Source organism: Sceloporus occidentalis, unplaced genomic scaffold, assembly GCF_023333645.1.
Source record: "Sceloporus occidentalis isolate IW3139 unplaced genomic scaffold, rSceOcc1.0.p SCAF_6, whole genome shotgun sequence".
NCBI lineage: Eukaryota > Metazoa > Chordata > Lepidosauria > Squamata > Phrynosomatidae > Sceloporus > Sceloporus occidentalis.
In genome coordinates this window covers 133,713,739-133,739,139 of record NW_028316986.1, presented here as the reverse complement: position 1 = coordinate 133,739,139, position 25,401 = coordinate 133,713,739, and the positions used below count along the sequence as shown (strand labels likewise).

At 39.8% G+C, this 25,401-nt stretch overlaps 1 protein-coding gene across 1 annotated transcript in view; it reads right to left on the bottom strand.

Annotated features, from left to right (window-relative positions):
* LOC149311412 (dystonin-like) overlaps window positions 1-25,401 on the bottom strand; it is a 401,747-nt gene that overhangs the window by 250,093 nt on the left and 126,253 nt on the right. Inside the window, 4 exon segments of the mRNA XM_089531013.1 lie at window positions 5,498-5,590; window positions 8,778-8,855; window positions 14,093-14,191; window positions 14,708-14,797. Of these exon segments, the coding sequence (XP_089387139.1) occupies window positions 5,498-5,590; window positions 8,778-8,855; window positions 14,093-14,191; window positions 14,708-14,797 (360 nt within the window).

Genomic DNA, 25,401 nt, shown 5'->3' with positions numbered 1-25,401 from the left:
AGATGCCCTAGTGTATTTTGTGCATATGTTGAGCATCACAGCTAAAAGTCACCAAGTTATAATAAGTGCACTGAGGTGGTTAGGGTGCAAATGCTCACTATGCCGACATTGGCTTGAGGCTTTCCTGTGGATGTCTGCTATGCAGTATAAAAAGTCTTACCTATAATGTGAAATGACATCATGGTGCAGTAAAAAAAAAAAGGCCTGCCAAAAGCACCCAGTTATTTCCTACTGTACACCATTACATCATTTTTTCACACACACACCCCCAGACACATTACATACTTTACAACAATTCAGATCCTTCATCATGGCAGGTACTTTGGAAATCACACACTATATGGGCAGATCACACTCCTGGCTGGGTGCACACAAGCCAAAATACTCTGGGAGCAGCCTGGAGTATCGTGGCCCCTTATATTTCCCCATTACCTGGGGCATTCCAGAATAACTACGGACAGTTATTCACATGTACATTCAGCCCAAGATAGACATATGAGAGGTAGCAATCAGCCTAGCCACAACTGTTATTTGACACAACAAAAAGAAGACTGCAACAAATCTGAGATAATAAAGGCCTGTTACAGACTGCAAAAATAAAGCTGCTTCAGGTCTCTTTGGAGGTATGCTATTTAAATGATGCATGGGTCCTAAGAATCCGGAAGCTGCACCAAAGCTGCACCCCAGTGCTTAGGAATGGAGTGTGGCTTTGGCGCGACCTCCGGACTCTTAGGACCCATGCATCATTTAAATAGCATACCTCCAAAGAGACCCAAAGCAGCTTTATTTTGGCAGTCTGTAACAGGCCAAAGAATATACCCTTGTTCATTTTATGCCTATAAAAGCACAGCTGAACAAAACCAACTGAAAGAATTTAGTTGCTCTATGTTATTCCTTGGGCAAAATAAAAAATATAGAGTAAAAGCCTCTGCTCAGGTTTTTCTTATTTGTTCCAGTTCCTAAAGCCTGAAAGATAATTCAGTTACAAAGTAACAGAGGTTTAGCTCAAACAACAAAGTCGGAATATTTTATCCATAAGCAAAGGGCTTATCAAACAGTATTAACTAGAGAGTTTTTAAGGACATTGAGAATAAATATGCTGCTTTAAAAGCTGTCTTTTTTATTATTATAAATGACAGTCCACAATATATTTAGTATTGAGGACCACATGGAAAACAACAGCTTTGCGCCTCCTGTAGTTGTAGATTAAACTGCAGACATTAAATAACTCCATCTTTAGATTTCTGAGAAGATAAAGCGTTGACCTTTTGTCTTCCTGTTTTAAATGATGAGAAGATTAAAAAGGAATCCTTGCACACTGGGATCAATGGCTGGAGAAAGTCCAAAGATGGTTCTCAACAGAAGATGCTGCTGCCCAACCATGTACTGCTATATGGCCAGAAAGAGGCTAAACAAGGAAAGGATATATAAAAACCCCACATCTGTGTGGAACCCTTTCCCATGTTCAGTATTTCCCCTCACAAGATAAATCAGCTATGAAAGTTGGGAAGCCCCCATGAATCTTTCTTCCCCCCCCCCCCTTTGGGAGTCGCTACCTTAACTGTTACACTGTGGCTCTCCCTAAAAATAAAATAGCTTCACCAAACCCTCACTATCTTGCTAGGAGCTTACAGTAGCCAAGGGAGTGGTAAACTGGCTGGATGTTTAGCCACATACACCATGAAGATATAACTGGTGAGATGCAGTTTTCCTGAATTACTCTGCTTGGGTATTATTATTTGCATAACCTGGAAAAGTTGCTTTTCTGAACTATAACTCCCAAAATCCCTTGGCCATCACAGCCACTGGCCAGGCAGACAGGAGCATTCTGTGAGATATAGTTGTAAAAAGTAACAATTCCAAACTCTTGTTATTTTTTATTTTTGTTGTTGATGATGCTAATGCTGATGATGGCCTGTTACAAACGGGCAGGAAAGTACGTGCTCAGTACGTACTAGGATTAGAAAGGGGCGTCTCTTCCAGACGCCCCTAACCCTAGTACGGACTGAGTCCGTACGAAATGGCGGCGGCCGTTCCACATGGCGACCGCCATCTTGACATAGCAGACGCATTGCATCCACACGTTGCACCCAGAAATGACGCTGCAAGTGCACGCTTCAGCACTTGTGGCATCTCTTCCGGGGCGCAGGAAGGAGCGCAATTTTCACGCTCCTTCTTTGCAGCATCCGGGAACCGCGCCGTTTGGCTGCTGCGGTTCCCAGACGCTGCAACCGGCGACAACAGCAGACTGCTGCTTTTCGGCAGTCTGTAACCCGCTGATATTATTATTTTAGTTTCTTTGTTTTGTTTTGTTTCTTTGCAGAGGTAATTGTTTAAATTTAGGGTGAATACATAAATATAATTCCTTGTTTAAAATGTTAGTTCTTCTTTTGAGGGTAGACCAGGTGGGGCTCCCCGAGGTCACTTACATAAAAAAAAATAAACCAAGAACACATTACAGGTACTAGAAATGCTGAACAAATTAAAATGAACAACTAAAATAACTAAAAGCACTTTCCAGTTCATACAGAACTAAACATCTGACAAAACACAGAGCCAGGAGGAGCTTCTGTGAGTTAACTGGGCCTCTCCTGGAAAGGTGTTAAATAGCTTAGAATTTAAAACACCCATAATTCAGGAGTCAGTTCAAACACTGCACAGAAGAAAGGAAAACAGAAATGATGTTCAGCTGTGCTGTAAAGAATTAACACTTTCAGATTCCAAAGGTTATTTAGAGTGTGTGATGCTGGAAATACCCTCTATAAAACTCCCCCCCCCAAAAAAAAAGGCATCAAAAGCAAAAGCACTATTCTACAGCACACACCATTTGAATGAACTTTGCTCTTCAGTCATGAAAAATCAGCAGCTGCAAATGTCTCTATGGCCTTACTCAACAAATTGACAGCATAAAAGAGGTAATAAAATATTTTGTGGCCTTTTCATATGCATAGGCTCCAGATGGGTATGAGAATAATTTCTTACTATCCAAATGATGCCCAACAGCATTAGCAAGAATGCATTTTTATACTGATTTCTATTTGGTTTTATTTGGTTTATGCACATGTAACAGTTCCTGGGTTTGTTTGTTTTTGTCTTTAGGGTTTAAGGGTTCCAAATGACACATACTGAGGTGATTTGAAAATTCATAAATCTCAGTAAACCCCTCCCCACTCCCTTGCAAACATCATGGCCTCAAATGCTTCGCATGTCCTTCCTTAAATGCACAAACATGGTTTTGGACAATGGTCTAGTTATAGCAAATGAGGATAAAGAATAATCTGGGCAACAACATTCACAAACAAACTGGAGCTTTCAGGCACTGAAGTTGAGAAAGAATAATGCCACATACTGTAAGGATCAGGAGGAGGTTTTATATAATTCACTAAGTACATTCAGTGCCATCATTCTAGTGCCCTCTACAGTGATCCAGTACAACCAACATTTCCAAGAAGAAAATAAGAGTATATGTGGGAAAAGGGGGTTGGAGGAGGAGTTTTCTTTACACCCCTTACCAATCAGCATGCCCATTGCTAGGAACTCTAGCTCCAAAAAATTAACTCTAACAAGCTCTAAATAATAGCTGCATTTTTAACTGCTGAACACACTTGTGGTACTTAGTGTGATAATTAGGGTTCCTATAAAGCCAAAACAAAACAGTGTAATACAAACTACTTAAACTGAATGCATCAGAACTTTCCTTCTTTAAGCAAAAGGGGTAATGTGAAACTGGCATTCATGGTTTTCAGGTTAAAACTATGCAACATTTCCAAAATCTTTAATGAGGCATTTTAAGCTTTATTCATTCAGAACATGAGGTAAAGAGATTTTTTTTTCCAAATCTCTTATGACACTACTGTATCTGAAACTAGGAATGGAAAAAATATTGACCACTAGTTCTTTCCTTGCTGTAAAAAGGGTTTCCCAACAGTCAGGAAAACAGACTGGGAGAATAATACAATGGTGCGAATTGCGTACATTTTTTTGCCCTGTATTCAAAGATCCTGAAATATATGAAGAAATTACTCTGCACAGAAATACATATACGCTTGTGCATAAAAACGGTGGAGTTCTGTGCAACCCCCCCCCAAAAAAAAACAGTTTCCCCAAAACAATGTATTATTTCCATCTGACCACATGTGAGAGGTATTCATGGTTCAAAATTGCAGGGTTTTGCCCCCAAAACAGCAACTTTGCACATGAAAAAATTACCTGGCTATCTGGAAACATTTTGCACAAAACCCACATTTTTGTGATCAAAACACTGTTTTCATAAAGCTAAATGCTTTTTTTATATAATCCAGCCATCTTGCCCAAAAAATAATGTAATTATCTGGAAACAGTGTTTTTTGCACACAAAAATGTGTTTTTCACAACAAATAAATCTTCTGCCTGACCCCTCCTCCCACCAGTTTCAGATTTGATAATTTCATCACATGTGATCTGTCCACTCAGCATACATTTAAAGTAACTTGTCTAAGGATACAGAGCCATCCCATTGCTTGCCCTGAGGAGGAACAGAGACTTCCATGATCACAAATTATCGACAATTTGTTTGGGAAGCAGTCTGAATACACAGCAAAATCTCAAAAAACATTAAGTGCTCCCTGACACTGCCTCCCCATTCCTCTATGCCTAGCCATATATTTCACAAGACAAGAAGAAAGGCCATGACACAAAATGTTCTCCCTAGTACTGCCAGAGTGTCTTTTTCTGCAAGGGATCCAGCTTCCATTGCCAGGTCCAAAAGCACTGGCAGAAACTATCTGCATAGTGTCAAGAGTCCCCAAAAGCCTGTTCTGCACTGTATTTCCAGCAACCACCTTACAGTTTCCTATCATGTCAAGTACAAGATTCTGCCTCTCCCTTTCTCTTTTTTGCAGTAGCTTTTCACTTTCTCTTGGGGTCCTCTAGCCTTGTCTTTAGTAGCAGTCCCTGTAATCTGAGGCAGCAGACTTGCTTCCTGTCATTTTTAAGACAGCTGGGGAAAATGTCGGAGCAACAACAGCTGTGTTGTTGAGGAGTAAGCAAACAGCTGTGATGTGGGAGGAGGCAAAGTGATGGGAGGGGAATAGAACTGCTCATCCCTGCATACATTCCAAGAGTGGCTTCCAAGTGCCCTCCCCTTACAACATCATCAGCTCAAATGGCTGCTTGAAAAATTAGTGAAAACAAAAAAAAACTTGAATAGGGTTTCTGGGAGTAGACCTTCTCCTCAGCAGATAATAAAACTCCATTAGGATCTGTGGAGAGGCTCCCTCGTTCAGTTTGTCTTGCCTCCTTCCTGGGCTCCAAGGAAAATGACTATATCTGGGGGACGGAAGCAGCAGCAGTACTGGCAATAACAGGATGGGAAGTGAGCAGAGCTTCTACAACTTCCTTTATCTCAATCCTTCCAAGATCCCTACTCTGATAACCTCTGGCAAGTACAGTCACTGCATCCATTGGGAAGGGAGGAGTTACAAACTGAAACTTCTTTGGAGGTGACAAATCATCTTACCTGAAAGTGCAAAATTATGGTCCATATTAATCCCAAAGTCAATTTGGGATTTCCATCTGTTATGTCGTCATTCCTAATGTTCACCAGTTTCACCTGTTATCAATGAGAAACAAACAAACAAACACAGAAAATAGTTAAAACAACTTGAGCTAGAAACACACATTCTAATATATCAAAATCCACAGGCAAGCAATACTGTTGCTAGGGCCAACCAAAATGCCAGAGAGTTAAGCAAACTTTTATATTCTCCGGAACATTTCAATCAGGATAGGGGGCACAAAAAGCAAGAGAGAAGGAAGGAGCAGGGGTTGGACTTTCGCCATCCTTTGCCTTTCATACTATCTAGCCAAATGAAAAGTTCTGGCTGGCCCATACAAAGCTCCTTCCCAATTGTTGATTTTGGAGTGTTTGTTCATGGACTAACATATCTACCTTTGCTTATTTTTTTGGAATTCTGACATTTGTGTGTGACTGCAATAAAGGAAGGTACATTTGCTTTCTCAATAGTTATGGTAGTAGCTTATTGTTATTGTGTGCCTCCAAGTCATTTCTGACTTACAGCAACTCTAAGATCATGGGGTTTTCTTGGCAATTTTCTTCGGGGTGGGTGGGATGCCATTGCCATCCTCGGAGGCTGAAAAAGTGTGACTTGCCCAAAGTCAATCAGTGGGTTTACATAACTGGGATTCAAATCCTGGTCTTCAGAGTCATATTCCAATACTCAAACAGTAGTACAACAACAATAATAGCAGCCACAGACAATGCACCCGGAAGAACCAGAATCATTTTAACAAAAGAAATGCCATTTGCTACACAGCCCTGGGAAGAGTTCAGCTGCTTGGGAAGGGCAATTGAAATATAAAGAAAGCAAACTGCCCTAATTTTTACATGGATAATACAACTAATAATAACAATTAGCATGCAAACAGCTCTTAATTTCTTCAAGAAGTTGTGCACTCCTGCCAGTTAACAACATTAAATACAGTCCTAAAGATTCAGAATTAAGCTTCAATTGTATTTGAAACTTTCATATTCTCTAATTTATGCTATTTTCCCAATACTTTGGAAAATACTTTCTATTCTCTGCTTATTCAATTGAAATGATAACTCTCTGGTGAAAGAAAGATATCTGATGAGTAAGTTGATAAACAAAACCTATCTAGATACCTTATTTAAGAGGTAATTAAACTGGAAAGAGCTATGCTTATTCTAGCTTTTTCATATTACTGTATCTCAACTACATTTTACAAGAAATATACTGTGCAATCAAAACAGTTAAAGAAGACAAAAAGCTTCATTATATAATTCCAAGATACAAGAGAAGTACTTCATTTCTAGCAGAAGGATAGCATGTATCGTGCCACAGCATTTTGCTAAGAGATTTCTCAGCTGAGGAATATGCTCTCATATCTATATCACTGTTAAATGTGACTTAACGTTAAGCAATTTGTCCTGGGAGCAACTAAATGAGTTAAATAAATCGTATACCTAATGTTCTGGAAGAAAGCATTAGTAAACTTAATAGGATGTACTATCAGAAACCAAGCACAACTATTTCAGTGGCAGGGAGCAAGTTAAATGGCCCTTGAGGAAGAAGCTCAACTAACACCACAGTGTCCTTGATAAACCTAATTATACATGTAAACCTTTGATGTTTATTCATTTCTTTCCACCTCCGTTCCCTCACAAACACTTTGCTAGTGTTAAAATGCAGATCTGAAGGCTTAGTTGCCAGGATTAGTTTTCCATTTCTTTTTCTAATTAGTTAAATCAGCAGCATACAATCTCTGATAATACTAAACTGAAATGACAGAATCAGCATTCCAGAAAAACTGATTAAATGATCCTATTCAATTATAGGCCACCATATTGGTTGAGAACCTTAGTAACCTTTTTAATTGATTTACTTTTCAGTATGAAAAAATGATGGATATATAAAAGTCAAACTATTTCTAAAAGCAGCAAATACTGTCCTAGCACATAACAAAAGAACCAATATAAATAGTAATTATGATAAATGCCAGAAGGTGGCACTGCAAGTGTCCTGTATAAATTATTCATATATATATTTTGGGAGAAAGGCAAAATATAAATCGCTTAAATATGCATGCATGTATACATACATATACATATACAAACACATTTTTAGATGAAAGTAAATTTTGTTGAACAAGGCTCTTTTCCAATATTGTAGTCTATATTAATTTGTATAGGACTGCTGAACTAGCTTTCCTACAGTTTGTTGTTGTTGTGTACCTTCAGGTCATTTCTGACTTATGGTGACACTAAAGTTCACTATCAGGGTTTTTTCTTGGCAAGACGTGTTCAGCAGTGTGTTGCCTTTGCCCTCCTCTAAGGCTGAGAGAGTGTGACTTGCTCAAGGTGATCCAGTGAGTTTCCATGACTGAGTGGGAATTTGAACCCTGGTCTCCAGAGTTGTAGTCCAACACTCAAATCACTATGCCATGATGGCTCTCTTTCTTTCAGTGCTAACACATATTAAAATAAATAAATAAAACACCTTTTTCTACTAACATTTCAAACAGAAGGATCAGGGCAACTGTCTTACAAAATACTATTCTGGGGCACAAATAAACCGTTAACATCAGACATGTTGGGGAGATTTGGGTTAGAAATTAAAATAACAAGAACAGTCTTATCAATGTAGCCACATTCTGAATTAACATGAGAGGGTGATCTGCAGGCTGCAGCCCAAATTTTCTTGCTGGGGTGGGGTTAGCTCAACATAATTTTCTACTTTGAACCAAAGTTTTTTTTTTTCTTTCTTTCAGGGGAACAGTATTTCAACCTAGCTCTATCTGACTGCTGGTGCTCTATTACACTTTTTTTCCTTTTTCTCATGGGACATGCAATTCTGGAATGTTTGCAATATTGATTTTTTCCCCTGCTTTGGCAGGGAAAAATACTGAAGAACAAAGTGAGTGTTGTGTGAGGGACATGAATAATGTATTTCATCACAGAGAGCTCATGGCCAGAGCTAGGAACCATCCTACACCCAAATTTTCAGCAGAGATACATTTCCTGCTGAGATCACCAAATTACTGTATGAAGAAGTAAGAGAAGATATAGAATGATATATTACCAAAGGTTAGTCAATGAGACTATTGCAATCCTCCTTCTCTTCTTTAAATCCAAATTATCATCATTGAAAAATATTTTGTTGTTGTTAATTTTAAAGCATACAAACAAAAGCATTAAAAATTCATTTGTGCTTTGTCAGTAATTAATAAGTGTTAGCTTAGCTCCTATAATATCTTACCTGCCGTCTTTTCAAATAATCAAGTGCAATTTGTACATTCTGTAGTCTGTGAAAACGCATCCGGCCTTTCTCTCTGGGCTAAAAACAGAAAATGAAGACTGCATTTTCTATACTGCTACATAGAAAACAAGTGATACCATTTTAGAATTGTGTACTGTATTTTAAATATTCCGAACACTCAAAAGATTTTTAAGAAATGGATTTAAATGAAATCTAATGACTCTGGCATTCAAATTATTCCAATTTAAATTTTACAGAAAGTCCTCACCAGTGTGGACTTCTCCGCCCGACTCCCACATTATCTCAGGACCACAGGAACTGGGAAATGATCTGGCATTTGCTTCATGAAAATATTTTTTATATTGATGCAATATGCTAAAGAGAGCTACTAAAACAGAAATAGGGATCTACTCATACATTTTTGGGTGTCCAACTGTAGAACATCATAATGCCGTTTTTCCCTTTAATAAAATGCACACATACATGTTTTGCATGTAATACAAATGTGCCCATTCTGAGTTGTGGGCTAACTCAACCGCAAGGCATCCAAAATGTCTGATTTCACGTTGTAGGCCTGCTGGAATCCAGTGAAATTTTGGCACAGGAGATCAAAGATCACACAGAGATATTGGCTCAGCATAGGCCATCCTGGTAAAGTACAGACCGCATGTTCCTCTCTAGCTGTTCATTAGGGCAGTTATGAGAGATACACAGTAACAATGTGAGTCTAAAACATACCTTGCGGAGCAGGTGTTTTCTAATTTTGGGTGCACAGTGAAGGACACCTTTGGTCCACTCACTTCAGTGGGAAAGTAAAACACAACAGAAATGTCTTTAGGAGAAATCAGTATCTCTTAAAAGTGCTTCGGGCTGTCTGGATCAGGCCCTCAATTACTACTTTAAACATAAATTATAATCCAGAGATGTATGTGTGTACAATCCACATCCCCACAATTTAGAAAGATACTAGAATTAGCTCACCTCATTTAATTTATGAAATGCTTTTAAGGGTTTCCCCCCCTCACCAGCCTGAATCTTAATCATATGTTTTATTGTTTTACTACTCTTTCGGGGGGGGGGGGTCCCACTTAATTTTAATGTATTTTATGAATTTTAATATGTGCTACTGCAAACTATCTTGTGATACTGGGAATTAAAATCAGTATAGAAATGACTAAATAAATAGCACTCTCTTAAGTTTAGGAAGCAGCTTGGCTGGCAGACAGGCTTTGATGAAAATGTAGGCTATTCCTGAAGAGCTTTCTTTTAAAGAAACTCTTCCAGTGATTCGCTCCTCAAACTACTTTCAAAACATTCAATGTGAGATATTTGAAGGTCAACCAGGTATTTTGCTTAAAGATTATTCAGCATTATCCAGGCATGACACACTTCTCTGCATCACATCCTTGGCAACCATTGGTTAAAATGCTTCTGATATACAATCTCTATTAAATTTACTGGGGCTTCCTAAACAAATTTAATAAAATACTTGGAGAGGTTTAGGAAGAGTAGTTCTTACTGGGACACAACAAGAATATACCTAGGTGATGTTATTTGTTAATAGGGTACATTCAACCAACACTCACTACTTAGGAGTATCTTTCCCATATATACAGAATGCACCCTATTTTCCATTATCCTAAAAGAAAATCATGTTGTGTACTCCCTAAGGGACATTTAACACATTATGTAGAGGTATGTCTGTTTTTACCACTGAGGGTCTGTTTAGTGGTTATCACATGTTTGTCAAATTCACTTTTTTCATAAGATTCATAGCTTATAAAATAGGTAATATGTGTAACTGCCTATATGAACAGTTTGTAGGAAATTATATGTGGAAAATTATAAATTGGAATTCGAAAGACATATGGCTTTTTTAATTAAAAAAATCTTTGATCTCAAATCCTGTAATCCCAAATCCTGCTCATTAACCTTTCTTGAAAAAAAATCCATATAGGTGATCAGTTCTGAATGAATTGTGTATTTGTACATCAACCACAAATTTATTGTAAATACAAGAGAGACAAACACACGTGGAAGAAATGCTTATAAAGCCAATCACCGTATATTTTTGTCTTGCAGAAATTTCAACTTTTATCAAAATTTCAACTTTTACCAAAATTAGCAACATTTTTTGTCAGAAATGCTTCAGAACACAACATGCATAAAACCAAGAAAGTGGAAGAAAGCTAAAGAAGTTATTAAGGAAAACAAATAATATTCAACAGATTGATGATAAACATGACAGAACAGCATGCAGTTAGCTTAAAATCACAGAGAGGAAGAATTACACAGGCATCATTCACTTAACCATCAGAAGAGATCTATAAGAGAAAATACCCAAAATATGAATGCCCTTCTTCCTAACTTTAGATTTTTCACCAACCTTCGTAATAATGAGCAGAAGCATGATACAGCACGATAATGTCTATAGCTCAGCAATGAGTATTTCCTCAGAAAACTCTGCAAATTCAGCTAAAAAGGAAAGCGCTTACTGGCTTATACAACTGCAAAAGCCTTCAAATTGCTCTCTTATTCTTCTCCTTGGCAATACTGTATCAAGCTTCGTTTCCTCCTGCTGAGCCCTGAGATAGGCTCCGCGGTATCCAAGGCCCAACAGGAGAAGCTGCCTCTTTTTCATGTCTATTCAGTAAGACCAAGAATCTAGCTGTTCTTCTTCCAACTGGGTTCTGGGTACCAAAGAGCCACTCTTTCAGAAACCACAGCACAATAGGAAGGGCATGTTGCTTGTCTGTCACAGTTGGCCACCTGTGCAGACACACATATTGGTCTACACCTGTGCAAAACACTGTTCAGAATCTCAGCTGGCTAGAAAATGTTTAATTCTGTCTTTGCATAGACACAGACCCATATGTGTGATGTACACAGACCGTAATGAAAGAGAGAGACTTGAAGATATGTGTATACTCAAAGAGAGAGAGAATAAAACTGAGAAAAATAAGCTTCTGACAGCCCTTATATCAGCTGACTGCTCACTGCCTGGTAGCTATCTCCACACAGATCACTGTTGTGTAAAAAGCAGTCTGCTTGGGGTTTCATAGTTGCCCAAGACCTGTAACAGGTTTTAGGAGGCCTATGGCAAAGGGTCATCTGGTGGGGCCCAAAGGCATAATGAAAAGAATCCCTAGTCACATGAACAAACACTATCCATTGTGGCATTCCAGGAGGAGTGGAAATGAAGCTATTGCCCAGGGACTGGCAGCATTCAAATCCTGGACTGAGCATTGTAACTACAGGGCAACATTATCTGTATGGCTCAGAAAGCAATAACACAAGTTGTTGTTTGTTGTTGTTAACTGTCCTCCAGTTGGTTCAGACAAGTATATACCCCTAATCATTTCATGCTCTTTTGGAATATCAGATTTATTCATTTTATTTACGGTATTTATGAAACATACCAGAAAGAAACATGAAAAAAGAGGGGATGGGGAAAGTATATATATTAAATGAAAAGTCTAGCTTCAATAAAAGTTCAGCAACCACTTACTGGGATATTTTGTTGTTGTTTGTCTTCAAGTTGTTTCCAACTTATGGCAACTTTGAGGTGAACCTATCATGGGGTTTTCTTGGCAAGTTTCTTCAAGGGGTTTGCCATTGCCATCAAAGATTCACTGAAATTAAGGGATACCACCTAACACACTACTAAGTGTGCTTTACCTCCACTGATTAAGGGGAAAGAGTCTTATCACTGTTGGGAGCCTTTCAATCTAGCAGGTAATAATTGTGGTTGAAGTGGGGAGATAACTCTTACAGTCCTGCAGAACCATCACCTTAAAGAGAAGATTATAGGTGTGTTCAAGGGGCTGTAGGGAGAATCAATGAAAGGTGCATTCTGATAGCAGAAGGAAACTCGGGCAAACCATTAAGCCTACCTGCCCTTAGTACTGTGTATTTTCCTACAGCTTGGGGCAATAGACCTGGAGATGTGAGTTTGACAACAGACAACATTCCTTAAAACAAATTACCCCTGAGCAAGTGTTTTAAGGAATATGTCCAAATGTGGCCTTTGATGAATAATTGAGGTACATAGCTGATAAGGCAATTCCAAGCATGTCAACTCAAAAGTGAGCTTCAATTAATTCAATGGAATTTACTGGCCAGAGAAGCAGGCCACAGTCTTAGCATCAAAAAATAACAGGCAAAACACTCATAAATGGAAATAAATGAAGAAATAATTTGTAAAATGCCTGGAATGTACTGTCTGCAGAAATCATGACTAATAGTAGTGGTACTACTAGTAGTAATATTATGATGATCACCAAAGTATTCTCATAAAGTCAGAGCACACAATGTATTCTCATAAAGCTAAAGATGTTTTGAGATGTTTTCTGAGCCTTGATAAAATACGCAGTGGGTTCAAAAAAACAGAAGACCTCAAAAGATCTTTCAGCTTTTGGTAGGAGAAAAAAACTGTAAATGCCAATTTCTTATAGTAATGAAGCAACCTGTTTGGGACAAATCAGTACTCAGTATCTTGCCATACTGATTGTTTATAAGTAGATTTTTGTCCATCTGGAAGACAAAAGAGCATCATTTAAAATTCTAACTCGGCATTACCTGTTATAAAAATATATCCCACAAAAAAAATTAAGGAACCAATTTGATGAAGCATAATTCAGATCTCTATAATCTATCTATCAGGCAATCATTATTATATCTTCAGCCAGTGAGTTATCCTGTCCACAGATCCACTGAAATCCATGGGATCAGAAGTACATTTTATCACTTCTGTCCCTCAATATCCTTGCTCTCTCCAGTTTAAAAGTGTTGTCTCTCCAAACTGTTTAAACTCCTTGGTGTGGGGATCTTTGTTGCTTCTGCCTAAAGGGGTGGTAGTAGCTGCATGTGATATGACACAATCACATTGCCTCATTTAAAGGTTATTAAATTTTTGGCATCATTCATCTTTAAAATAATTATTTGTACAACTGTGGCATTAGTGCAAAACAAAAAAATACATGTGAAATGATTTAAAGTTCTTGCAGTTTGAAAATGGACTTTTAAAGAAGGGCAATCCACCAGCCACGGAGGGCAAGCTATACGAAAGGCTTTCCATACCTAGTCATTTCAGAGGGTCCTGATGGATTGCCCAAAGTCAATGGCAGTACTAATATTATTCACCAATAAATGCATTTCCCATCTACACACACATATACACACACAAACAAAAACACAAAAATGCCCAGTCCTTTCTAAAGAACCACCGCACAGCACCACACTACAGAGTTACTTTCAGGTTAGCAATACCACTCTTCAAATACTACAGTAGTAGAGTTATGGGGGTCGGCACCTACCCCCTTATCCTCATCCTCCTCATCCTCATGCTGTTCAAACGGGCATGCTTCTGTTGAACTCACCAACCGTAAGGTCTTCAAAAAATCTCGCTCCCTTGGCTAATGAACATAATAGACAGGAGACAGGAGAGCAAAGACACAAGACAGACCACAAATGAAGAGAAGAATATGAACAGAAGAATATAATGAAGGGAACAAGTGCCGAGCAAGGGAAGTAGTAATGCTCACAACAAAAAGAATGACACCAAGAGGGAGTGTTAAGACAATTAGAGGTGGGAGCGTGTGGGGATTTCCCCCCATTGCTACTTGTAAAACTGGAATCTTTAACGGGAAAAGAATATTTAGCATCCCACTTTATATATGAGGATTTTTTTAAAAAAAAATAAAGATAGCAAAGACAAATTCATTACAAAAACAAGTTTTATCATTATACAGGGGGAGCAACAAATAATATGGGAAAACAAGTCAGAATCCATAAATTCTATGCAATTCTGAAACTAAGCTTACTTTTGATTCCCCCAGCTATGGAAACAGTGAATTAAGAGAAACCCAACAATCAATATTAAGCAAATATTCTGAGGCCCAAGGCTTTTGAACAAAAATTTAAAAACTCACCAAGGTATCTCCTGAAAGAACTTCTAAAAGAGAAATCAAGTTATGTCCATCTCTCAGGTCTTCATACAGGTCATTCACATGCTTGCGAACCTGTAAAGAAAATGAGACGCAAGATCAAGAAGATATTGCCTCTTTTCAGCAGCTATGTAAGAGCCTATGAAGAAAACTTGACTTGAAGTCCCACTAAGTTCAGTGAGGCTTACCAACAAATAACTACCCATTAAGATAGCAGTTGTACTGTAGATGAATAAATCCAGTTGTTCTATGAGTACAAGCAACTTAGAAAGTTACCATATTTAAAATGTCAATAACACTGCAGTAAGCAAATATATTTGAAGGGAAATAGTATCTGAACCTGACATGGACTATGCTGAATGCTGTGATCAAGGCAAATGTGTATTCATATCATCTATTCAAGACAGTTCGCTTGTTACAACAGACGTATTTACAATGGCTTCTCAAAACGTGATAATTTCTTTCAGGTATTAATTTGGTGGACTGAGCTGATTTTACCTGACCTGACCTAACTGAGAACCCAATTTGTGATGAATCTGTAAAGGAGCCTCTCACCTATAATCATATGAGGAATACCTTCAATTGTCCCCTTTTAGTCTTTTATTTTAGTCTGACTTCATTATTGTCATTTGGAGCGGGGGGTCTAGACCTGTGGCAATTTTACATGACTTATGGTATAGTCAAAGGCCTGGATCTTAACTGATCACCGATAAATGTAACAAACCCTAGGATACAGATCCCAGTGAAGGATCAGACTACCAGAAAATATGCTGGTTTCCTTCTTTCCCTATAAACACTCCCATTTTTCCAAAAGGTCCCAGAGCATTCTAGAGCTGATCTTCAGGAGCACAAGAGGCAACAGAGAGGTGGGAATCAATCAAAGTCCTTGCTTGATCCTGCCATCTACTGATGAGCATTCAATTGCAGAACTCTGCTAAGGACATGCTCTTAGAGGTGGAAGCAAACTCAAAATTGTGGTCTGTTTCCTCAAAACTGCAGGGAAAAGTACATTAATTCTGTTTTTAAGAGTTCCAGAGATGCTATATATAACACTTATTCTTCTTCTCAGTATCTCTTGTATACTGAGTGTAAACCACACCTGTAAAATATGGTCCTGTAACTGTTCCATTCCAATACATATTTAAAGTATATATCAGTGATTGGGAGCCAGTATGGAGTAGTGGTTTGAGTGTTGGACTATAACTGGAGAGCAGGGTTCAATTCCCAGTTTGGCCTGGGTGATCCTGGGAAAGTTTCAGGTTCTCAGCCTCAGGTGAAAACAATGGCAAACCTCCTTTGAACAAATCTTGTCCAGAAAACTCCATGAGTGGCTGGCCTTAGGGTTGGCCCTAAGTCAGAAACAACTTGAAGGCACACAACCTACACACACAAACAAAACAAACATCAGTGACTATAATATACCTTACTTGTATTCACCAACAGAACATACTGTTCAACTATATTGACCTGATGAATGGAATATCTTTGTCTGCTTGGACTCCAAAAGTGAATCTAACGGATGGCAACAAGACATTTAATATGCAATGTTCTGATTTACGGTATCTAGATGTGAGAATATGTAACTAACCAGAGAAACTAAAAGGTGGATTTCAGAAACTACCTTATGTGTTCACCCATTAAAAAGATACATGTTCCATACCAAGAAGAGCAGAGTATAAAGTACTGCTTTAACGTTTAGCATGGTGTCTGTTGACACCTGTACAGCTGCTCAAATACTACAGATAACTGGCTTCTAATGCATATTTGGAATAGGACTGAGATTGTCATCACTTGGAAGGGCCATGACTCATCCTTTGCCAGACCCTGCTCTAGGAGTAGGACTTGCCCAAAGGTTTCTTTTGGCTGGATGGTGAGCCTCCTCAGGCTGAAAGTTTCCCTTTCTAATCTAAACAAAATAGATAGTTGAGGACAAGTGGAGATTTAAGACAGCAATTTCACCAACAATCTCTTGTATGTCTTTTCTTCTTTTCCTATGAAATTATGAAGGCAGTGGAGAATGTAAGAGAATTACAGGTGTACAGAATGACCTTTATAAACCAGGTAAAATGATAGTGTTGGAATGGAGGATCTAAGGAACCAGATTAGGAGGTACAGCAAATCTTGAATTCAAACATTGTGAATTATATTTAAAATCACTTTATTAGAGATCAGTAAGCTGAAATTTTCTTTTTTCCCCTTAAAATCTGAGTACTGGAATAATATAAATTAACTGTGACAACCCCTTGGCAATCTGAATCTTACTGAATAATTATTACTCTTGATAATAACCTAATGAATATGCAATGCCTAACCACCCAAACCAAATGCCTTCCTATTTCAATGATTTCCTGCAAAGTAATCCTATTTTTCAGATAATTACACTGTATATATTCAAGGATTATCAAGTATAGTAGGAATGTTTTGTCTAATTGCCCTAATATATTTCAGAGTTTTTTTGAAGCTGAAGCTGTTTGTACATTTAGAGAAATGACAGAAAAGGCTGAAGGTGGGGAAACAGTGTCGAAGTCATAGCTTTATTCTCTCCACTCTCTGTCAGAGCTTGACTGCCTCTAGGTGTGTCTGTTAACTTTTAAATTAGCAGACTTCAAAGGATGCTATGTGAGAGCAAGGAGGAGGAGGGAGAAGATATCTTAGGAACAGAACAGAGTTGCTAAACACCAAGAATGCAAGAACAAAGTGACAAGAATTTACATCACCGGTGGGTAACCATTGCCAACCTTCAAAAGCTTTCTCTGTGAAATCAGCTCAGACCTTTTACAAGAGCAAACTCTCCTGCCTCTAACAGACTACTGGATGGGGAGGGGAAAAGACGTGGGTGGTAGTTTTAAAAAGAAAAGAAAAGAAATGGTAAAGGGAGGAAGGAAATGGTTGGGTGCACTTTGGGCTCTGGACCCACCAGCCACTGGCCTCATCTGCCACTGCCCTCAGTCTTGCCCACTGATGACATGCAACCTCTGACATTTTATCCTTAAGGAAATATGGATGTTGAAAGAAGCCAGGAGTGGCATTTTCTTACTCCTTGGGCATATCCCTATTCTTTCCATTTTTAACATACAAAAACAATAGTTCTAATTTAGTGAATAGCTGAAAAAGGACCTTATGAAATTATGTAGGTAAGTCGACATGGAGGTAACAGTTCACTTAATCACTCCTTCCACCCTACAGAGACAGATGTAGAAGCCCACTGGTAATCCCACATACTCCTATGGATGGTCCAGTCAAGCCACTTCCAGGGGAAGTTAGCACATCAGTTCTGTGGGTTCCTTGGGGCCTACTCAGGTCAAATCTCTGGCTTTTCCTCACGAATGAAGATTCAGGAAGGACTCATCCCGCGCTTTCTACAAGCGCGTTGATGACTAAAAAGGTCAATCCGAGATAAACAAGTCCGGTTGCAGAAAGCACACCAGAATGTTTCCTTGGGTGATGTTTCTGGGTTGTGGTTCTTTCTGTGTTGTTTCTCTTCGAGACTCGTTTGGCATGAGTTTTCGGAAAAGGCTGCAGCATCGTAGATAGTGCGTCTCCATGCTTTCTGATGCGAGGCCAGGGCAGACCATTGTTGGTGATCGATTTGGCCAAGCCTAAGATGTTGTTTTAGGGAGTCCTTGTATCTCTTCTTTGGGGTGCCCCTCTTATGCTGACCCGTGGAGAGTTCACTGTAGAATATTATTTTTGGGAGGCGATGGTATGTCATCCTAGAAACATGTCCTGCCCAGCACAGCTGCGTCCTCAATAGCATGGCCTCAATGCTAGTGATCCCTACTTGCTCAAAGACATTTGTCACTAAATATACACATCCAGTGTATATTTAGAATTTTGCGCAAATAGCGCTGATGAAAGCGTTCAAGGTGTTGGCAATAGGTGACCCATGTTTCAGACCTGTAGAGGAGAATAGACAGTACAATGGCTCTATACACACTGATTTTTGTGCTTCGCCTCAGGTGTTTGTTACTCCAGTCTCTTTTGTGAAGCCTTCTGAATGCACTATATGTCTTGGCGTCTGAAGAGATGATGTTTCGCAGGTAGGTATACTGCTGGACGGACTTAAACACAGATTTACCTACAGTGATGTGGGGATGGTAGTGTTCTTCCTGTGGTGCAGGCTGGTAGAGAACTTCCGTTTTCTTCAGACTGACTTCCAACCCAAAGAGCTCAGCAGCTGTAGCAAAATAGGATGTTAGGCACTGCAGAGCTGCTTCCGTATGGGTAACGAGGGCAGCATCAGCAAAAAGCAGCTCACGGACTAGATAGTTTAGAGTCTTAGTGCGAGCCCTCAGACGGCTTAAGTTAAACAAGCTACCATCAGTACGATAGTGTATATAAATGCTGTCTTCTTCTTCGAGATATGCCATAGCCCTTTGGAGCATCATGCTGAAGAAGATTGTAAATAGAGTTGGAGCAAGAACACAACCTTGTTTCACACCATTAGTTATTCGAAAGGGCTCTGAGAGAGCGTCGCCATATCTGACTTGACCTTGCTTCAGGTCAAATACTGGCATATTTAAACCATGACCATAATATCAAAGCTTCTACTTCCATTTTAGATTAAGCACAAATTATATATATCCAAACACTAATCTACGCAGGTGCAGACCTATACTTGTGATGCATAAAGAAGAACATGGCTCTCCTGTTTGGACAGCATGTCAAACTGCAGTTATTATGAAATGGAAGCAAAACATCTGAGCCCTCCTCACAGCTCTTATGGCAACAGATAAGGATGAAGGAGTTCTGGAACCCAAGGCTTACTGAAACTTGTTCTTACCATGGTGAATAATGCTTTTAGTGTCATGGGTTAAATTCAGTTATTAATCACAACTAAACAGACCCAATAAATCATTTAACAAGTTTCATTCAATCTATGCATCTACTTTAGATAGGACTAAACTTCTGCTTTAGTTGAGACTAACAACTAGATTTAGCTCTAAATTTTGTTTTAATTAAAACAACATTTACAAACTCATCCTGAAACAGACTCAATAAATTATCTCTAGCTACCATCACCACCACCACCATCATCATGACTGCCTGCCTTTCTAAAGGTGGGCAGCCTATACAATAGCGAAAATGGCCAAGTCAAATGTAGATTTAAGGACTTACATTTTCCCAGGACTTAGAAAATGTGGAGAAAAGACTGTAGCCAAATTAATAGTTGTTGCCTATAAATACTTTGCTCAAAAAGCAAAGTCAGGAAAGTCAAGGCATTACAACATTGCTGACATGTGTGGCTTCACAATTTATGAAACTGTTGTTTTCCTTTCTCAGCAGTCTTCCTGGCAAGAAAAAGAAGTAACCCTTTGTTCTCTCATAATTCTAAGAAATAAAATTGAACACAAGTTTCACATTACTCAATTACAAATCAAAAACCTTTGAAAGATGCATAATAGGTAATGCATATCTTTTTATATGCTAATATGCTTGGTGGTGCACTTATTATTGCCACTTCTTAACATTCCGTGTAAAGCTCAGGATGCATACTTATTTGGGAACAAGGCAAGCTTGCCAATGAAACTGCCAGTGAAATCCTTTGGATTTCCAGGGCAGCCTGCAGTTTGTTAGAACCTTCAAGATTTACTGTGAGAATCTCAGGGCAGGGGTATGTGGTGCCTCAGGCAGGCCAACTTGCACAACATTCATAGCACAGCTGGCTGTGGGAAGCCTGCCAACTTGGCTAGAGATAGGGTACCAACCTTCAGGGAGAAGAGTTGTTTAACACCATAATTGGAGGAGAGGCAGAGGGCATTTGTCAAAATCAAGGCAGAAATATTTAACTGCCTAAAAGAACAAAGCAAGGCAACAGTGGCTATTCACAAAATTGAAAGAATTTGCTAAGGAAATATTTATTTTGAATAAATATGGTTTTTCTCTTCCACCAATTAAGACTGCTGTATATTGTTACAGGTAGTTTATATTAAGTTTACCTTCAACGTATTTATGGACAGGAAGTCTGCATTTAATGGGATATACCAGCAACCAAATTAAGCAAATCCTCACCTGAATTCTAAATAATCTTTCATTTCTAAATAATCCTTCATAATGAAAATCTGTTTGCCTACGTACTTTATATGGCTCATGACACAGTTCTATCTGTTCATTGGCCTTGCTAAAATACTGCTTTGCCCTGGGCAGACTCACTGACAGTTGTTCTGACCACAGCACGGCTGAGAGTCTAAAACAAGAAGAAATATCTGAATGTGGTTTATGCAGGCATCTCATAAATGTCCTCAATTATATTTAGGCATTTCTATTCCACAAATAGGCTAGCCAAACCTTTAGAAATGCGTGGCCAAAACTGGCAATGCCAACTGACTGACTTCTTGCCTTCACTACCTCCAGCACTAAAGGCATTGATGGCTTTAATTAACCCTAAGATTTTTCACATGGCCAACAGGTTTGCAAAGAGAAATTAATGGAGATAGGATTCTGGAGGACTGGATTACTGGCATACCTATATAAATGCAGTTGCATATGAACCCTCTTCCCATGTGATAGTTACCTGTTGGGGCCTTCCTCTTAAAATCGAGTGTCTGACTGGTTGATCGGCACATGGCCCTTTTAGTGGTGGCACACCATCAAACTCCCTTTCACTAATGAGATTTGACATACCTGCATTTTATTATTTTTTAGAAGGAAGATGAAAGGCCATCTTTGAATTTTTGTTTGAGCATTTTGAGTGATTACTTTCTTTTAAAATTCCAGATTGTATTAAAGATTTCATTGATACAATAGTTAATAGAAAGTTTCAGATGGCAGTGGTGATGGTGCAGCTGCTGCTCTTCTAGATGGCTCTAATTATCTTCAAATAAGTAAAACAAATACAGTATAAAGTAAGAAAAAGTTTCCAACATTTTGCTGCTCCTTCTATATAACAGCTCGTTACCTTTCAGTGCAGCAAAGAAACACAATCCAAGATGAGAATAACCACATGGTTTACTTCGGTGCAGCTACGATCACTGAAGTCCAAGCATGCCAAACCAAGACAATTTGCTGCTCGAGGCAGATTAGCAAACCTCCCCCAAGTTAAACTGTATTGTACCAAAGGCTAGAGAAGTTATTCTGGAACCGGAGACAGGAAATCCTATGATTGCCTCTCCCACTCCCCACAGTAAAACTATAATAATAATACATTGCATAGGTCTTATAAAATCAGCTGCATTAGGCTATCACTCTGTCTAATAATAGAGTCTGGCCCAGTCCAGTAGTGTTCTTGAGTGCACATCTTTGTTTTTCCACTTAAGGGCAAAATTAAAGACCTACACTTGAGGTTATTGTGTAACCCAGTGATGTACATGCTCCTTCCATCTACACATCACCTGCAATGATGGGCATTTTGCTAGTACAGGTAGGGATGCCATAACCCGGTGGCCCCCATGACAAACCCGCTTTTGGGGGCCCCGTCACGGTCACGGTCCGGTTTGGCCCCCTGCCCCCGGCTTGGGGCCCGCGCGGCGCCAACCCACCTTCCCCTGCCTCCCCGCGTGGCTGCGCCACCCACCTCCTCCTCCTCCTCCGTTCGGAAGCAAAGGAGGAGGCAGTGCGTGGGGGGGAGGGTGGCAGGGAGGTGGGGAGGGGGCGCGCGTGTGCGCAGGAGGCGCACCTCCTTCTCCTTCTCCTCCTCCTCCGTTCCAAGCCTCCCTTCCTTTCTCCCTCCTTCCTTCCTCCTCCTCCTCTGCCTCCCAGCCCAGGCCCAAGCGGAGGAGGAGGCAGAGGTGCCTGCCTGGCTTGGTGCTCCCTGCACGCGTGCGCGCGCCAAGGCAGCAGCACTGGCAGGCAGCTACCCACCGCCTCCTCCGCCTGGCGCGCCTCCGCGCTGGGCACTTCCTTGGGCCCGGGAGGCGGAGGCAGAGGAGGAGGCTGAGGCGGAGGTGGGTGGCTGCCTGCCTGCCTCCTGCCTTGGCGCGCGGGCGGGGGGGAGCGCGCCAAGGCAGCCACCCACCTCCTCCTCCACTTGGGCATGGGCTGGGAGGCAGAGGAGGAGGGAGGAAGGAAGGAGGGAGGAAAGAAGGAGGAAGGAGGAAAGGGGAGGAAGGAGGGAAGAAGGAAGGGAGGAGGAGGAGGAAGGGGGAGGAAAGAAGGAAGGAGGGAGGAAGGAAGGGAGGAGGAGGAAGAAGGAAGGAAGGAGGAAGGGAGGAGGAGGAGGAGGAAGGAAGGAGGAAGGGGGAGGAAGGAAGGAGGGAGGAAGGACAAGGAGGAAGAAGAGGAGGAGGAGGAAGAGGATAGTGATGATGATGAAATGAGCCAGCTTCTGAGGCACGACCAATGTAAGTTACTCTCATTTTTACAAACTCATGCACAGTGGAAAAAAACCAAAGTCCCTTGACCAAGTACACACTTCTGAGAAGAACAGTTGAATCCAAGGGCAAACCCACTTCTTGTTAAACCACCTTGACATATTCAGTGTGAAACCCAAAGAGTTTGGTTATGGAACAAGCCTCTGAAATATGCAAGAGATTGCCATGTTAAGTAAAGCCATGTTCAATGCCCAAATGTGCTGTTTGGGGGGGGGGGGGGGGTGGCCAGAAAGGGAAAGCCCATTTCTGCCATCTGTCTAGGAATAATGCCCAAATGTCCTCCATTTTGATCATGCCTAAGAAACATGTATTTATATTAACATTTTTTTAAAACTATCAAATTTTTTCGTGTGTCCTCCATTTTTAAAAAATGTGCCCTCCATTTGAAAATTTTGTCCTACATTTGTCCCGGTTTGGAGGTCCAGACTTATGGCAACCCTAAGTACAGGTATATATAAAGTAGATATAATCTTGAGCGTCTTTACCTGAAATGTTGACACCAGAGGTAGAAATAACTTGGAAAGCATGGGGATAAGTTTTTACACTACAAAAAGAAAGAGCAGTTCAACACATTCTATTTATGTTTTTAACTTTTGTATGTTTTTGTGATTTTTTACAGTTTTTAGAATGGCAATTTTAATTGTTTTAAAATGTTTTATTGTAAAGTTTTTAAACAACTTTATCTGTGAGCTACCTTGGGTCCCTTTCTGGAAGAAAAGTGGCAGATAAATTAAATAAATAATGCTTGAGCAAACCTTTTTTTCCAGAACCTTGCATAAGTAGACTAAAACATTTTAAATCTTCTAGAGACCTCTTGAAAACTACTTCTAAAATATATCCCAAGATTATTATTTTTTTCCTTTCAACAGCCTCCATATTTCTTCTGATTTCCATTTGGTGGCCCCCCCAAAAAAATCAACATGCCAGAGTAGCTGATAAGGCAGGATAATCTGTTTTCCTCTTTTCTTTCTCTTTTGCACTTCACACATGCTCAGCGAGTGGTTCTAGAGGCAGTTGCTGTTTACCTTGCCAGTTGTACATAAACACACACAGCTATAGTAGGTATAGAATCATACGATTGGAAGATACCACCAGTGTCATCCAGTCCAACCCCTGCCATGCAGGAACTCTCAATCAAAGCATCCCCGACAGACCTCCAAGGAGGGAGACTCCACTACACTCTGAGGGAGTGTGTTCCACTGTCGAACAGCTCTTACTGTCAAGACGTTCTTCCTAATGTTGAGGTGGAATCTCTGTTCCTGGAGCTTGCATCCATTGTTCTGGGTCCTGTTCTCTGGAGCAGCAGAAAACAAGCTTGCTCCCTCCTCAATATGACATCCCTTCAAATATTTAAACAGGGTTATTATAACTCCTCTTAACCTTCTCTTCTCCAGGCTAAACATCCCCAGCTCCCTAAGTCGTTCCTCATAGGGCATGGTTTCCAGACCCTTCACCATTTTGGTTGCCCTCCTCCTGAAAGCTACACTGAAAGTCTGTCTTTCTCCAGCTCTCTTCCCCCACTTTACAATTTTCCCAGTGCCGGTGCTAAAAAAATAATAAAACAAACAAACAAAAACAATCAGCTACAAAGATCACAAGAAAAGGCAGCGACAAGACGAGGCTGGGCTGAGACTCCTGTAGAAAGGAGCTTCTTTGTCAGAAGCTGTGTTAACTGAGGTATGCCTGTACACAAGTTCTCACTTTATCCTCATTAGCAAAAAAACTTGCCATCTCCCTCACTGATGATCATGTTAATTTTTATCAAAATTATCAACAGAAGCAATTCAACCAACCCCTCATTCATTCTGCCCTTCCCCAATGCAATCTCATAAATAGTTTTAAACCAGTTTTAAAATGAGGATTTTAACTATTCAGACAGTTTTCCAACACTAAGAAAGCCAAGTTCTAAGCAATCACCCACAAACCTATAATAATAGTATTTTATTTTTTTTAGCATCTGCTACTTAAGGTGGTTTTCTGGTGTACTTTAACAAAATGGGCAAATTTATATATGACTATTAAAAGGTTTTTTAATCACTCTAGATTAGCAGAATTTTGCCAATTGTTTCTATAGAGATAACCCTGCCAGTGTCTGGTCTCTCTTCCCCGTCATTAAAAGCTAATTGTTCTGTCTGTACTGTATAAGCTAAAGTAACAGAAGAGTATTAAAATTGTTTACATTTCATTTGGAAAGCATGATAAAATTCCTATAGCAAAGGGGAATGTTTCCTGCTTTCTACTTTGTATAATGTGAAAGGGTCAACATTTTTTCAGATTTTAACTTTTCATAGCTGCTGGAGGGGACAGTGAATGCCTAATGGAAGGCACTGCTGAGGACATCATATACTCATATTTTGTTTGAAAACAAAA